This window comes from Adiantum capillus-veneris, chromosome 8 (assembly GCF_014529385.1).
Source record: "Adiantum capillus-veneris isolate H3 chromosome 8, ASM1452938v2, whole genome shotgun sequence".
NCBI lineage: Eukaryota > Viridiplantae > Streptophyta > Polypodiopsida > Polypodiales > Pteridaceae > Adiantum > Adiantum capillus-veneris.
In genome coordinates, this window is record NC_140938.1 from 152,135,813 (window position 1) to 152,152,552 (window position 16,740).

Sequence of the window (16,740 nt, forward strand, 5' to 3'; positions counted from 1 at the left end):
TTCCCCAAGAACGAACATGAAATATTGAATCAGATGGTGGGTAGTTTACAATGAGTGATGTAGGGTGTTTGATATTTTTTGAATAATGTACAGTGATAGGGGGTGATGGTGTAGAAGCTTCAACAGCATTGGATAAACTTAATGAAGAACTAGAAGCTTTAGATGACTCCCCTCTTTTTGAGCTCAATGGATATGAGGGATATCGTGCGGGCATTGACATGAACTCTAGGTCCAGTGTATCCTGATCTACAAGCTTCCCTTTACCCAGGTCATCCACAGGAATTGGCAATGTAGGAGTGGATAACCAATCTCTCGCAGGTGATGGTGAATGAGTCAACCGCTGTTTAGGCACCCAAATTTAAGAATTTCCCTCATAGTAGCGTTGGGCTTCAAGCTAAACTTTAGGTACCCAACATAAGGTAATCTGAAGATTGCGTTTGTAGTTGCACTTTTTACGAGGCTTCCTCCTTGAACAAGATGGAGAAGTGGAAGAATTAGGTAATGAAGCCTTGGGAACCCACACATACTTTATTTTTTGCACCGTAGGTTCAACCCTTGTTGGGGCTACACTGATTGTGTCAATCGTGGAGGTTGAATCCTTAGAGAGATCAAGATCAATAGAATTCTTTTGAACCTCATGTGGCTGTGGAGTGTCAATTTCTTGAGTAATAACTTGTGGCTCAGGCTTCATCTCTGGAGCGGTAAGGCTCATAGTTGGCTTTTGTGTTGTGACACTCCTAGTCTCCCAACTAGTGTGCCTTGATTGGTTTCCTAAGGCCTTTCTAGTGGGAGTATTTGATCTAAGGAACAAATCCAAAAGATGGACAATGTGACAACGTTTGTGGTTTATTCCATCAAAAGAGCAAATAAACCACAAATACCTCGGAAAATTAGACCAATTTCCTTGTTTTGTGTCTCTTAGTAAAAATCCACCCTCTGCCACACGTCTCTCCCCTTGCTTGCCACACGTCTCTCCCCTTGCCTGACAGATGGAATGCCAGCTCTCTCTCGCTCTTAAGGATTCTAGGCTCTCTCTCTCTCTCTCTCTCTCTCTCTCTCTCTCTCTCTCTCGTCTCGCTTGCGATCTACTTCACTTGCCCTTGATGTCTATGTGTCAGTCAGAAGCCCGCTCTCTATTGAGATGCCCTCTATGTATGAGCAAGGGCTTTTCTGCGCATGCCCTGTAGTTCTCTCCCAAGGAAGGAAGGCTCAAAGGCCTACTGTTATGCTACAAAAAAGTGCATGGTGTTGCTCCTCCTCTTGCAAGTCGCACGCCTTTGCTTTGGATCGAGTTAATTCACAACATTATTTAATGTAAGTGATAGTGAGCTTTGGCGATTGATTTCTTCAAATAGCTATTCGGTTCAATAGCACAACACGTGCACCAAATGACATTGGTCTAGGAGAACTACACCTTGTAATATTGTTTACTTTGGTCTAGGAGAACTACGCCTTGTAACATTGTTTACTCTAGGTTGTGTTGTTTAGATTATCCAATAGACTTATGACACATGGCATAACTCTTCTTGCGTGCTTTTTTTCTCTTTTCTTGAGGCTCCTTGAGTGGAGTATTTTTGTAATTTTCTTTCATGTCATACCGTCACATAAGGTTTTGGAAAACAAACTTTTATATTTTCAAATGAGTTTTGAGATCTAACAACAAATCCAAAAGGCACAGTATTAGTATGTACCTTGAATAGCATATTGTTCAAGGTTTTTTACCGTCTCTTCTTGAAGTTTCTTAAAAATCTCAATGATCTCGCCACACAATTAAATTTAGTAGTTAGTTATTGCTTTGAGCAAAAGTAGTCACATATTATATAATTTACATATGCATAGAGATGCATTATGTGCACAGGATGCTTGTGCCCAGAAAAAAAGAAAAAACCATACTTGCATATGGCGGGGAGGTGGCACCATCCTCACCCAAGTTCCATAAACCGTAGGGAACGTGCCCTTCCCCGGTATATCTGTTTTCTCCTCCAGTGTTAGAGGGCCACATTATGCTTCTCCTCCAGTGTTGGAGGGACCTTTTTGTTATAAATACTATAGTTGCACACGAAAGAGTCCTTACCTTTAAGTTGACATAGAATTTTGTGTCCTCAAGCTTGGCTCCAATGAAGTAGACAGCAGGCTCGATCGAAAGTACCTCTCTTTGTCATAAGATTCTAGCTATCCAAAGTTTCAAGTGATATAGCAGGCAAAACAAAGTGGTATATTATGTAAGTAAAATTCTTGCAACATCGTCCTTATATGAACTTTTAGGATACTCCTTTTTGGGAGGAAATATGCTAGGATATGACTCCTGCTTTCTCTTGTCGCTTGCAAAGCCTAATGCTCGACTATTTTCTCAAATTAGGCTACAAAAATCTCAAAAGCCTTTTATACCGTAGACAAATGCACCACTTTCCACTCTTGGAAGTGAAAACAACCAAGGTGGCTAGTGTTGCTGCCACTTTTGTTGACCTCTGAGCACCTCCATGTGTTGTCAGCTTGATGGCACCCTCACTCGACTTTCCCATGGAAAACTCGGCACAACATGCTTCTCCTGCGGACCCTCTTGCAAGTAATTTTGGAAGTGAGAAGGCGTGTTGGGACATTAATCTCATCAAAGCATCCCCAGCTCTGAAAAAATGCCTCAGGCAAGGAATAATATTGTTCCTCTGTATAAATTGTAAGCTACGCTTCTACTACTCCTCCAATATATAATAGCTTCTTTCATAGACAAATGATCCATGCAATTCATGTATAACAGAAGCAAAAGCTATGTAGATTGTAGCTCTTGTTTTGGGTTTTCACAATCACCTTGCCACCATAGCTATGGGAAGAAGGAAGTAGCATGTTAGAAAGCTCTATGCTGAACAAGAGTGCAGATTAGGGAGAACTCGACCCTGAAAGTTTGAACTTGATCCTTCGGGAGCTGGAGTGACTCACGCGAGAACTAGACCATGAAAGCTTCAACTCGGCCCTTGGGGAGCTGGAGTGACTCATGCTCGATCAACGAAAACATTTGCAGATGTTCATGCATGAATTAAAGAGTGCTGCTGAAATTGCATGGCCATTCATTTCCTCCTGTCGATTCTCTCAAGCTTGAACCTTTACATATTTCTCTTGTCAATTCTCTCAAGCTTAAACCTTCACATAACAACACACTGCGGAGCACCAAAGAGAGGGTTGTTGCGAGTGTCTCACGTGTTGACTGCCTCGTGCCGGTGCACTATGTTGTTGCCTTGTACAGAAACCTGTACCATTGCAAGACACCAACAGCCTGCCTATCCACACATGTTGCATGGTAGCGCATGGTAGCCAATGGTACAAATAAGATCTGCGGGACATGGGCTTGTTTACATGCATCAAAGAGGAAGCTACGCCTTCCCTGCACCTTGTCACACACAGTCGGCAGACACAATTTGATGGCTGGGCTGGAATGCCACGCAATGGCCATAGCACCCTCAAGCTCATCCCGGGGGGTAACCTCGCCCATGCTCTCCCAACAACAAATCAACAAAAGGGGGAAGCCTGCAAAAGCTGCAAAAAAAATTTCTGTGATGCCGCTCTGTGTGACAAACTACCCCGGTAGACACGGTGTCCATGCTCAGCTTCGTCGCGGGCGGGGCGGGCAACCTACGATAGCTCAGACTTGACCGCCGGTCACGTTTGACACGGGCCATAGACATACAAATACACCCCAGTTACAACAGCCACTCTGATGAACTTATCAAAACGAATTCCACTCCCACTAGCAACCAAATGCATCAAGTAAAACTACAAAATGAGATTCACAATGGGTATGGCCATTTTCTTACATATTCAGGTGATACACAACACGAGGAGAGCGCCTTCTAAGATCTGTTCTCCCAGAAACTTTCCCCGTTTAGGAATCAGCAAGCAAACATATCAAAATAGAATGCATTAATGTATCCACAGACATAGTCTGTGTAGTGCACAACGCTAGATGCAAACGTTTTTCAGACTGCTCTGTCAAACAGCTTAGGCAGTCGGTGATTGATCGTAGGAAATGAGAAGGACTTACCATTTGGGGCACCGCCATAGCTGGATCGACAAACGAGCGGCAACGCAGTTGTCCAACTCGATTGGTGCTGGGTGCTTGAGAACACAATGGCTCGTTTCAAGAAATGAAAGGTAGGGGACAAGGAGAGCAAGGATTGAGAATTGCTGGTGGAAGTTGAAGAGGAGTGGAGGTCGCTGCCGCAAAGAAGTTCAACACTCGCTTCCAAGGCCCTGCTCGCCATAGCTTGGGTGCTCTCTCTCTCTCTCTCTCTCTCTCTCTCTCTCTACATGCAAGAGATTTCAGATATGAGATAGGGCCCAAACACAATCTTTATACTGCCATATCCTCGGTCTGATCCTCTCTTATATATGGCAGTGCGTACTCTCCCTACCTGCTTTTCTTCCGTCTTTGGTTTTTCTTTTTCTTTTTGCTTTTCACGCTAGTGTTCCCTCTGTCTTTCCAATAGTAGCACAACAAGTGGCATAGCTGCCCTTGCGTGATTTTTTGTGAGACTCTTAGTATATCAAGGTAATCAATGGTGCACTTGGTTGCTCACATCCACATTCTACCTAAATTGATAGTGCCTTCCATAGATCCAGTGGGCATGACCAAAAAGTCTTGCACCAGAATTCCATTATCATAGGCAACAGGGTTGTTCAAGATTGCCAACACCTTGGTCGTCTTTTTATTGATACCCTTTATATGAATGGTGCTTGCAGATAAGGTCGGCTTCCCCAATTGACACCAGACGCCATATGATAATAGATTATGTCTAGAGCCTGTGCCCAATAATGCATTGTACAAGACCTTCCCATATGGACCATTCAATTCAATTGGGTATCGGAGAGGCGAATTAGAATCCAAAGTATCCTCATTAGTATCCACGAAAAATGCTTGAGTAATACCAAGGTTAGCCTCGCATTGGTGTCTCCTCTTATATCTCTTACCTCTTTGTCTAATTTTCATGAGGAGGGAGAACCTAGAGATCCCCCTGACATGTTTTGTGTAGGGTACCACTCTCTCATGTGGTAATCAGATGAACAATCACTTGCCACTAGGCGTATGTCTTGAAGTACACTACCTTGGGTCCCGACGGGAGGTTCTAAACCTAACGTAGTCGGGTAGTGTGAACTTGTATAAACATAAGCACTCTCTAATTGGTCAAGCTCTAGCACTCGCCCAAAGCGTAAGTGCATAAGGGTTCAATGCCCTAGAGGTGTTGGCAAGCACCCTCGGATGTGTTTCTTCCGGTTTTTTGGGTGTTTTGGTTTTGTGTTGTTGCTTTTATAAGTTTTTCAATTTTTTAAGGCTCGCTCATCGGACTAGGGCATGTGATAGCTCAAAATGAGCGTGTCGTTTGGGAGGTCTTGTCTCACTTTATAGCACATCGTTTGACCAATGGAGGTACCTATGGCCCCCAAAATGGTCAAATTCTACCAAGGAAGGTGGGAGAAAGGGTCAGTTTCAGGGGTGACACTTGGAGGAGGAGGCCTCCTCTTTGTCCCATACACCCCATTCCCCCCCTTCAGGGACTAGCCTATATATATGGGAGTGCTCCTACACCTATATCAGAAAAGACTAAGCTCAAGCTCAAGCTCAAGGAATGATCCCGTATATATCTTTTTGGGCAAACAAAAATTTATTTTATTTTAGTTTTCCAATTGCCCTCCCGATTTTGTTTCAAATGCATTTTCTTTTTTTTTTGAACATCGAAAATGAACCTAACCTTAACCTGGTCTAAACGCGGTCAAAACAGGTGCAAATTAAACGTAGGAAAGCACAGAAAACACAGAAAAACATAGAATACGTACAAAACGCAGAAACGGGAAGAAAACACAAAAACGGGAAGAAAAACGCAGAAACACAAAAACCACAGGTACATACAGCCAAACAAGAAAAAAAACACAGATTTGCACGCACACACAGGCCTCGCTCGGCCGCCAACCGCACACAGAAAAAACAAAAAACCTCACATGCAGTCGTACAAGTCGTCCATGGAGCTTGATGCACAAAAAATCCCCGACAACAATGCCAAAAATGTACGCTCTGCCGTACGTGTCGTTGCAAGGGACTTGCTATTGCGCCATGAGCGAGCCACGGAGGCTCCAAGCACACAATCGGATAGACAAACTCACACAGAAAGACAGATGTGTCATTCACCTTCCTGTGCTACCACGGATGAGGGATTCCCATGTCCGCATGAAGAAGAAGCTGGCGTCACCACCGCTCAACTGCCTCGCCACCGTCGCTCATGCCATTGCAAGAGCTCGACTGCATACACACTCACTCTCTCACACACGCACACTCGCACACACGAATGCACGAACACAAGTAGAGAAGGAAAGGAGGAGCAAGAGCACCTTGTATTAGCACTTGAGAGAATGAGGGTTTTTAGGTTACAATGGCCAACCCTAATCCTATTCACACATGGGCGGCCAACCCTAATCCTAACCCTAAAAATGGTAAAGTTAAGATACACCTCATAAACGTAATCCATGTGCACTAAAGCATCAAACGGTACTGACAAGTCCGGTCCATGACTCAAACAAAGTAAATAAAGGAAACGTCCATCATGGGTTAACACATGTCTCTCTTGATGTGCATACCAAGAAAGTGATTTTCACCTCCCAAGTATTTCATGAAAAACTGAGTGCTTAGCATCTTTTTCAAGTGATTGATCTCTTCAATTGACTTCCTTGCGATAAGCATATCATCTACATACAAGATCAAGATGATTAAAGAATCATCATTCAACTTTCTTGTGTATAAGCAATGATCCTCTTGGCTCCTTGTATAACCCTAAGGCTACATGAACTTGTCAAAATTTTGGTACCACTGCCTTGAACCTTGCTTGAGGCCATAGAGTGCCTTTTTAAGTCTACATACCTTGCTTGAGGCCATAGAGTGCCTTTTTTAAGTCTACATACCAATTATGCCCTTGTTGTCTTTCACATACGAAACCCTCTCGTTGTTTCATGTAGACATCTTCCTTAAGATCCCCGTGAAGAAATGTTGTCTTCACATCCATTTGGACAAGTTCCATGTCCTCGATAACAACCAAGCCAAGCACGGTGCGAAGTGTAATCATCTCGACTACTGGAGAGAAAATCACGTCAAAATCTACACCCTTTTTTTGCTTAAAACCATTGACAACTAGACGAGCCTTGTACTTATGTTCGGAATCTTTTGATGTATACTTCTTTTTGTATATCCACTTGCAAGGTAAAGCATGTTTGCTTTGTGGTAGTTCAACCAGTTCCCATGTCTCATTAGCCACAATCAAGTTGTACTCTGATTGCATAGCCTACTCTCACCTAACGCTATCACCCATTTGTATAGCTTCCTTGTATTAGGTTGGCTCTCCAAAGTGAGTTACCAATATGTGGTGTAGACCCGACTCAAACTACTCGGACGCACGTGATACTCCTCTAGAGTGTCTTGGTGCTTGTCTGGCTGCTGGTGGACTCTGCTCTCTCTGGAGCAATAGTTGTATCTTGCACTTGAGAACTAGGTGCATCACTAGTAGACTGAGGTGGTTTAGAGGCTACATTCTCAAATAGAACGCATTTGTACTCAATTTCTTTAATGGGCTGCTTCTGCACCTTTGACTCATTGAAAATGACATGTAAGCTACAAATGACTTTACGGGATTCTGGGTGCCAGAGACGATTGCCCATCTCTCCATCTGCACCATAGCCAATAAAGATTAATTTGTGTGACTTGGGATCTAACTTTCGATGAAGTTCTTTGGGCACATGTGCATATGTCTCACATCCAAACACATGTAAATGCTCATAGCTTGGCGTTTTCCCAGTCCATAACTCCTTTAGAATCTTGAAATTCAAAAGAGAGATAGGTAGCATGTTTATAATGTGCATTGCTATCAAGACAGCTTCCCCCCTAGAAGTCTGGAGTAAGCTTCACCGTAGAAATCATAGAGATAACTCGCTCTTGAATGGTGCGAATCATTCTCTCAACTATCCCATTCTGAGTAGGTGTGTATGGAGTAGTGAACTACCTTAAAATGCCTCTTTGATTGCAAAAATCCTTGAACTCTGTGGAGACATATTCTCCACAATTGTCCGTGCAAAAAAGTTTGAGCTTTCTCCTTGATTGGTTCTCAACCATGGCGAGGAATTTTGGAACGTAGAAAAGACTTCATCCTTATGCTTAAGGAGATATGCCCACACCTTCTGGTAAATCATCTATGAATGTTAAGAAGTAGTTTACCCCCCCTGAGTCTTATGTGGCATTGGACCACGCAAATCACTGTGCACTAAGTCTAAGTGTTTACTTAGTTTCTTGTTCAATGGCAAAGATGTCAACCTAGTTTGTTTGTCGTATATGCAATGCTCACACAATGAAAAATCTATGTAATCTAACACAGGTAAGTAGCCAAAACTCTGAAGTGTTTTCATGTACTAATATGCCCTAGCCGGCTATGCCACAATTCGGTAGACGGTAGCTCGGTAACATAGATAGAGTGTTCGTCGACACTGGATACAAACATAGAGTACAAGGATCCATTTTTCTGATCTTTCATAATGACAAGGTTGTTCTTACGGATTAGCCAAGAACCATTACCAAACACTGTAGTGTAACCAAGTTGATCCAGCTGTCCTATAGAAAGTAAGCTCTTTGTAAGCTTAGGCACATGTCAGACATTCTACAACACAAAAGTAGTATTGTTATGCATCTGAAGCTTCACATCATCTATACCAATGACCTCAAGCTCTTAGGAATCACCGAGCTTGACTATACCTTGCATGGACGCATAAGAGGAAAACCAATCTCTATGCAGTGTGGCACGAAAGCTCGCGCCATAATCTAGAATTGGATCCTGCGCATAACCCTCATCTTGGGCAACCAAAGCATCTAGAGTGAGATCCACGATAAAAATGATAACATCTGAGGGATCTGGTGTCACCTTTGTGCCAATCACTGCTAGCATAACATGCATCACTAGAGGAGGAGCAACATCTACTACAGTGGGAGGCATGTGAGACTCAACCACGTTGATCTACTCAATCTTTGCAGTACTCTTGCCTTTGTCAAACTTGTCTTTTTGCATGGTTTTTTGCTCTCTTTGAAAATGGCGACAATACTTTTTGTAATGGCCCTTTTTATGGCAATGGTAGCTCTCGACATATCAGGCACTACACTCTCTACTAGAGTTTCTATTTCTACTCAGATTGCGAGGATGTAGCTCTCTACTTTTGCTTTTGTTCTTGTACCTGTCACGGCCTCTTTGCTTCGTTGAACTGTCAACCATATATGCATCTCCATCACTAGCACCATCAAGAGATTTACGCCGAATTTCTTCAGTAAAAAATGCATTGGTGACATCATTGAACACTAACCTGCCACTCCAAGCTAAATTGCTAATGGTTGTGCAATGTCCCATGAGCTAGGTAGAGAGCATAACAGGAATATAGACTTCAGTTTGTCAAATTCACTAAAGCCTTGAGATGTCAATTGACTGAACAAGGAGTTGAACTCATTCAATTGACGAGAAACTGTGCTACCTTCTTTCATGTTGAGCTTCTTCATGAGAAAAACTTTGTTGGATGCACTTTTACTCTCCTAAGCTGAACATAAGCTATCCCATAGATCCTTGGCTATCGTCTTCCCTATGATAGTGAAGAACATTGACTCGGCTAGGTGTAAACGTATCGTAGCCATCACTTTTGCATCCAAAAGCTCCCACAAAGTCTGTATGTAGCCATCACCCTTTGCACGCTCTTTCAATGGTTCTAAGAGACCTTTGTAGATCAAAACATCCTTCATGCACTCTTGCCACATGGTGAAGTTGTTATCATCAAATTTGCGAATGAACTACTCCTCTTTTTGGAAGAATAAGCCATCACTGACAAGAGGGTTTAAAGGTTCTAATCTATGGCAAGAAGCTACAGAAATTTGGGTAGAGTCTTCTTTGTATCAGGAGCAAAATCTCAACCATAATAGGGCTCAAAAGTCACAACAATGAGTGTCACGACTCACGGGAAAAATCCGACAAAGTTTCCTTTGTATGAGGAGTCAAAACTAAACTCAAAACACGCAAAAGAGTGCCAACTGCACTAATTGGGCATCAAAATTGTACAGTGTCTCACTACCAAAAGACTACCATACACGACATCACGCATAGAAATCCCAAAACATACATAGCCTATGGCGAGGATACGATAGGGATACTCCAACCACCTGTATCACCGAAGGTGTCTCATAAATATGAGCACACCCCAACTCAAAGAAAACATCACATTGGTCCCTCCAATCGGTTGCGTAGACTTAAGACACTAGCCATAGTCTTAGAAAGGGATCTTCTAGATCGAGTCTCAAAAACGACCGAGAAACTGCCAAAATAAGTCAGATGTGGCTCCACAAATGTCGTGCATAGGCAGTGTGCGCAACATAAAGTACATAGATCTTGCCAAAAAATAAAATACTTGCTGGGATCACGCTCTCAAGAGAGCTAACAACATAAAATGTGACTTGTACGCACAATCTGCGCACAAGTGATCTATCGAACTGTGAAAACACCACCTGTATGGTCATAGCCGAAACTTACGCCTCAGCCAAAAAATGTCCGTCGATCGGGTCTCCAACGCGTACACCTGTAATGTCGATGCTGACAACTCCATCTCCAAGCAGAATGCTCGAGAAATGCATCTCTCAAGAGACCGCGAGAGAGGCTGGCTCTCTCTCTCTAACGTACACTCCCATTGGAGCATAATGGAGGAAGTCGGTGGTAGGTGTGCGAATCAGGAATGTGGGGATGAGTCTGTGAGATCCAGGAATGTGGGTGAGTGTCTCAAATGTGTCAGGAAGGAATCTGTGAATCGTCGGCACCAAAGTCGATGCCAGGTGTCACTTCCCTAAATGAGGTACCTCACCCGAGTATGTCGCTGTCGTGGCTGTCCACAAGAACGCCCATCCGTGGGAATCACTGGAGTGTCGAGAAGTGATCGGTGTTGAAATCAATGTTGTCGAGGCCGAGAAGCGGGCGACGCCAAGAAAAGCATGCCTCCGACATGCCGAGGGGCGGTCGTAGGTTGTGGGATCCCAAGCTCACTTGCCCTTCAGCTAGTCACTCGCCTGGGTCGGTCGCTTGGCACTTAGGCGAGTGTGAGGCATCCTTTCTTTTCTGGGTACATCAACAAGCAAACGGATCCCCATTCAAAGTGCTTCTTAGCTTTGCCATGAATTGGGTCTGTATGTAGGTATTGCTATTGATTGCCTTCGACCGCTCCGTGTGTGTGTGTGTGTGTGCGCGCGCGCGCACGCGCAACACACACACATATTTGAATCTGCAATTTTTGGCTTCCTCATTGATTTCCTACTGCTGCCCGAGTCTTCTTACTCCACCTGACTGCCCCCGATTTGCTTATGGGCTGGTTCGACTGGGCTGATGCCCCAATTGGCTGCCCACGATTCATACATGTAGGCAATGATGTTTTGTCATGGCAGAGATCCTTCCCTTGCTGCTATTCCAGCTACTACACACATAGATAGATGCTTCCAATCGGCTCTCCTGATCCAGACTCACAAATCGGCCAAGCTTGCTAATTCCTCCAAATTGCTTGCCAATTCAATCAAAGTCTACCACAAATTTCTCCGCTGCAATCCAGATCTTCATGCCAATCATCAGCTACTCCTCTAGACTCGGGCTTCAAGCACTCCACATTCTTTAGCTTCCGTTTTCATATCCTAGGTCTGAGCGTAGTGGCTTTTGTTGCAAGACATGTATCTTCTTTTGTAGCTTTGACTACTGTTTGTCTTGTGCCTTTATTGTGTCACCCAAAGAGAACTATCCAAATTCCACAGAGAAGTGGCTCAGATTCGTCGAAGGAGAAGAGACCAGATCTACAGCACTTTGACTGAGCTGGAATCCGGCCCACAGTCAGACGATGCCCAGAACTCCATCATAGAACTCAGAGCTAAACTCAGACAGGACGAAGCTGTCGTGAACCACCATGCTTCTATATTCTTCAGAGACTGGTGGGCGGGTAAAATAGACAGGCCTACCAAACAAATGTTCCAAATTCTCAAGAAAAAACATACTAAGGAATCGTGTCCCCTTTTTGTCTGCTCAGACAGACCCATTCAGAATGAGCAGGAGAACTTGGAACTCATTTTGAGAAACTTTTCAACCCGAAAGAAGTGTCGACTCCTCAGGTGCAAAATGCAAGGGAGGTCATTTGGAAATACAGGTCTAAAGTGGTCCCTGAAGAGTGCTGACCAGCCTTTTTCAGTCTCTGAAATTAAGATGGCCATTGAATCACTAGCTCCTCATAAAAGCCCCAAGGTGGATGGATTGCCAGCCGAAATCTTCCAAGTATTCAAAGAGGGTCTTGCCCCTTGTCTCCTTAAAGTCTGGGAGGAGTCAAATCAGATTTAGATCCCTTCCGTACTCCATCAACTCGGGAATCATCAAACTACTACACAAGAAAGGTGCCAGGGATAACCTTGCCAATTGGAGACCCATTACTATGCTCAACACTAGTTATAAAATCTTTGCTAAAGTGGTCTCTCTCAGAATTACCCCTATTTTGATGAAATGGATATGTGCTGAACAAAAAGGTTTCATTAAATGTCGGAGGATCATTGAAGCGGTCATAGCTTTGTGGAAGGCATTGAGCATGCTGAAGACAGTGGAATGGACTATGTATTTGTAAAAATTGATTTCGAAAAAGCTTATGACCGCCTCGAATGGTCCTTCATCCTTCCCACTCTGGAAAAGATGGGATCTGGCAAAGAACTGATAAGGTTTGTGACCACCTTGTTTGGACATGCAAGGGCCCGTGTGTCTTCTCAATGGGGCACTATCTGAATTCTTTGAATTGAATAGATCCATTCGGCAAGTTTGCCCCCTAGCCTCTCTTCTGTTTGCTATCAGTGCTGATGGTCTCAATTGTCTTATCAAAGGAAGGATCTCTGAAGGTAGCATCAAGGGGATCCCGCCCCCCAATAGCAATAAACAGCAATGCCTTTCTCAATTTTCTGATGACACAAATGCATTACTTAACAATGACCTCACATTGCTGAGGACTCAATTGGCATCCTCACCTCCTACTGGAACAGGGCTAGGGCCGAATTTCTGTGGCTTATTTGGAAACTAAGAAACAATTATGTGTTTATTGAGGCTTACCAAGCTCCCCGCCTGAGCTCTCTTTTTGTTGACATCAATTTTCAGGTGCACAAACCGAAGATCAACCAACTCAACATCTACTACCTGAGGAACAAGATACTAAAGGACATTGAAGGAGTCCACCTCTCACTCCCGGAAGAAGATAGAGACCTGCCTATCAATAGAATGAACTCCCGGAAGAAGATAGAGACCTGCCTATCAATAGAAATGGAAGGAGCTGGACAACATGATCTCGGCCAACAAGGAAAGGATTAAAGAAGAATTCGAAGCTGTAACTAAAGCTGGATAGTTTCTGGAAAAGCTACTCTATGATTAACTCCTTGGGAGCTCATGCTTAAATCTTTGTATCTGGGCTGACTGGTGTCTATGCGGGTTTTGTATCTGGGGGTTTTTGTATCTAGGGGTGTTGTATCTTTTTGGCTACTCAAGTCTTCTGCATGAAGCGATTGTAACCTTGTCCTCTCTAATTATCTCTGCTTTGCTGGAAAAAATAAAAAAGCATGTATGATATGATCAAAGAGGAATTTGAAGCTGGAAAAAAATTATCTCTGCTTTGCTGGAAAAATATATATATATTTGCATGTATGTTAACCTTCAACTTTTATGGGCCCTTCTCGTACTTATGTGATCATGCATAATTTGAAATTTTGAAATGTGAAATTTTAATTCTTTTTTGGACATAAAAAAGACATAAGAGGTGAAAAGACTAGAAACGAGAGCGGGTCGCATATCATCACTCTTGTTCCTTCTGCAAGTTTGCAAAGAGTCAGACATGCAATCTCTGAGTACTTGGAAGGCCTTTCGATAATAGAAGGCCCTCAACAACATCAATAGTATTGCCGCCATTGCAGCCACGCTTGCCCATCCAATGTTCCAGTAGTACTCTCTCTCCCTCATTGACAGGGCGATTGAGCTTAGGAAATCGAGACGACCACGACAGAGATGCAGAAGCACACTTCACCGGAGGAGACTACAACAAAGGATTAGAAGCATTCTAGCTAGACACCCAGAATGCTCCTAAGAAGTTTATTTAATACGTTGTATTTAGTTTTTCACATTTATTTTCACACTTTCACACTTTTCACACTTAATACTTATAGTACTAAGGTACCCAGACATTGTAACAAATTCACCACTTTTGTATCAGTTTGGTCTCATAGGTCATTCTGGCCTTTTGAAGACGTTAATATAACATTTCATTTCTCTCTCTCTCTCTTGGGATTGTCCTACGCCATGTAAGAAAATGAATTATTGAGCATTTTCTCTCTGTAGAAAATCAGTATTGGAGCTAGAAGACGCCATAGTAGAGGTAAGAAAAGGTGAAACAAAGGTGGGACCTTCTATCAAACTCATAAGAACTTTTATTCTCTACCCAGATAAGACGGAATTCCTTCACCTCGATTTCCAAATACTTCATTCATGGCTATGGCTTGTGCTGCATTCATGGCGATAGCTTCTCCATTGAAGGAAGCACATTTTTGACATCATCTTGAACATTTTGAAGTTTGCAGACCCTATTTAGCTTTGCAAGCTCCATCATCTTCCCTCGCATACTACTTTCTCCTAATACTCCTTATGACACCTTCTCAAGTGACTTCCACTCACTCACATAGGGCCAAACACAACTTACATATTGATCTAGATTCTGGTTATGAACCAATATGCAAGCGCAAAAGGAGGAACACACTAGCCAATACACATCATATGAGGAGCATTTGTCTCAAGTATCTAGACCTATGGTGTGATGGCAGTATATACCTTGTTGAATTGACTAAGGCTACCCCCTTCCATCCTCAAACCCGACTACACGGTTGACATTTAGTAGAGATGGCATAAATGGCTTGCTAGGTATTGTTGATCTCTATGTAGTGAAGCTCACATCAAGTGTTTTTCTAAAAACATATTCTATACAGTTAGTCCTTCTACAACAAATCAAGAGTGCCAAGTTATCTTGAACAGAGAAGGGTCCGTATGGAACCACTGATTCCTGATTTTCCCCTCTTTCTGGTCAAGAATCATGACCACTGGGTAGTGATGAAAAATGCACGAGTTAAATAAACTCTGCTCTTAACCCTACTGAACATGTTAGCTAAGGGAAGGGAGATATAGCTCCTGTCAAGTCGTGCCTTCCTAGCCAAGCTGCCCCTCGAGTAGTTCTGCCATGAGAACACTCCCTCTTCCCCACAGTCCCAGAGATCAAGCTGTTCCTTAAGATGGTCCCATGCCATTCTCTCACTACCATTGATGACTATTCCTTTTCCCAATAACCTATCTCTAGCGGATTCCACCATGTTAAAGTCCCCAGCTATGATGACATCCCCAGTGATATGAGAAAGTTCTTCCCACATTTTAGTGCACTGGGCAACAGAGCCTGCGGCATACATTGGCACGATAGAGCAGACAACAGGAGAGGAGATGGAGACCGCCACCCAGTGATTCCCTGCCACAATCACCGTGTTGGGGGACAGCCACGAAGAGGGGATTCCTACTGAGGTGCCCCCAGAGCCTCGTTGGTGGGTAGAGGAGAACCATTGAAGAGAGGAGGAGATTTCCTGCAGCCTCAAGGAGAGGTCTTGGCCATTTACCTTGATTTCCTACAGAGATACCACATCTGCCTGGTTGCTCAACAACCAAGCCTTAATCTTTCTAGATTTGGAGGGGTCTGTGAGCCCCTTAATGTTCCAAGAAAGCACTTTCATCTTTGAGTTTTTCTATCCTTCTTGGCTTTCCCTGCAGGCGACTTAAGACTGTTTCTGAGAGGCTTCTTCATGAGCAGGCTTGTTATCTTTTTGAATGTCCATCGGGGTCGGGAGGGGCTTTGGGGGGATGTTTTCTTTGTTGGCAGTTTCCTGTTGAGGGGAAGCTAGGTTAAGATCAATGAGTGTATCCTCATCCATCTTGTTAACTTGCATCTCCAGATTAGTGGGGAGCGATTCTTCACCTTCAGATTCAGACACCTCGGACTCTTGAAAGTCACTTTCCTTAAAGCCGGTTAGGGGAGCTAGCACAGAGAATCTATTCGACTGTCGATTCTGCCCTTACCCTTGGGCTTCTCTTTGTTCTTTTCCTGATTTATATTAGAGGCTTTGCTGCTCGCATGAGTCACTATAGTGAACTGACCTTGATCCGGGTCCTTTCCCGGGATACTAGTTCCTGTCTGAGGCGGAGGGACAGTGGGCGAGAATTTAATCGGGCAGTTCTTCCTGACAAAGTGGGTTTTGTCCCCACAGTGAAAACAAGCATTAGTTAGGTATTTGTAGGTTAACTCTTGTTCATAGAGTTCCCCATCATCTGTAAAGATGTTGATGGCGGTAGGTGGATCCACAGAAATATCCATTTCGATAAGCACCTGAGGGTACCATGACGGCACGTAGTTCGTTTTCTGCTTGCCCCCTACGACTTTACCCAGAGGAGCCCCTATTTCTGCCAAGTGAGCATGATAATGCATGGGCAGGTTTGGGAACTCAACCCATACAGAATAGTTAACCAGTGCAGACCGCTCGGGATTAAAGTCCCTATGCCACCGAAACAGGCTCAACGGGGAGGAGCGGATGATCCACTGCCCGTGACTCAGAACTGC

General features: G+C 43.7%; 1 protein-coding gene and 1 long non-coding RNA gene across 3 annotated transcripts in view; one reads left to right on the plus strand and one right to left on the minus strand.

Moving 5' to 3' along the window:
• Window positions 1–4,450, minus strand: part of LOC147453172 (uncharacterized) — a 31,044-nt gene extending 26,594 nt beyond the window's left edge. Inside the window, exons 1-3 of one of the 2 annotated variants that reach the window (XM_086518649.1) lie at window positions 4,034–4,450; window positions 3,243–3,528; window positions 2,195–2,625 (exon numbers count right to left, since the gene is read on the minus strand). In XM_086518649.1, the coding sequence (XP_086374775.1) occupies window positions 2,361–2,625; window positions 3,243–3,528; window positions 4,034–4,253 (771 nt within the window). In that variant the 5' untranslated portion in view covers window positions 4,254–4,450 and the 3' untranslated portion in view covers window positions 2,195–2,360. Of the gene's footprint in view, window positions 1–2,194; window positions 2,626–3,242; window positions 3,529–4,033 lie in introns of those variants that run through there. The other variant, XR_015188949.1, reaches the window with a different exon arrangement.
• Window positions 4,451–10,487: 6,037 nt separating this feature from the next.
• On the plus strand, window positions 10,488–13,770 carry LOC147453173 (uncharacterized). The gene is made up of 2 exons (XR_015188950.1): window positions 10,488–12,778; window positions 13,206–13,770. It is a non-coding gene; the product is annotated as an uncharacterized LOC147453173 (long non-coding RNA).
• Window positions 13,771–16,740: the final 2,970 nt, after the last annotated feature.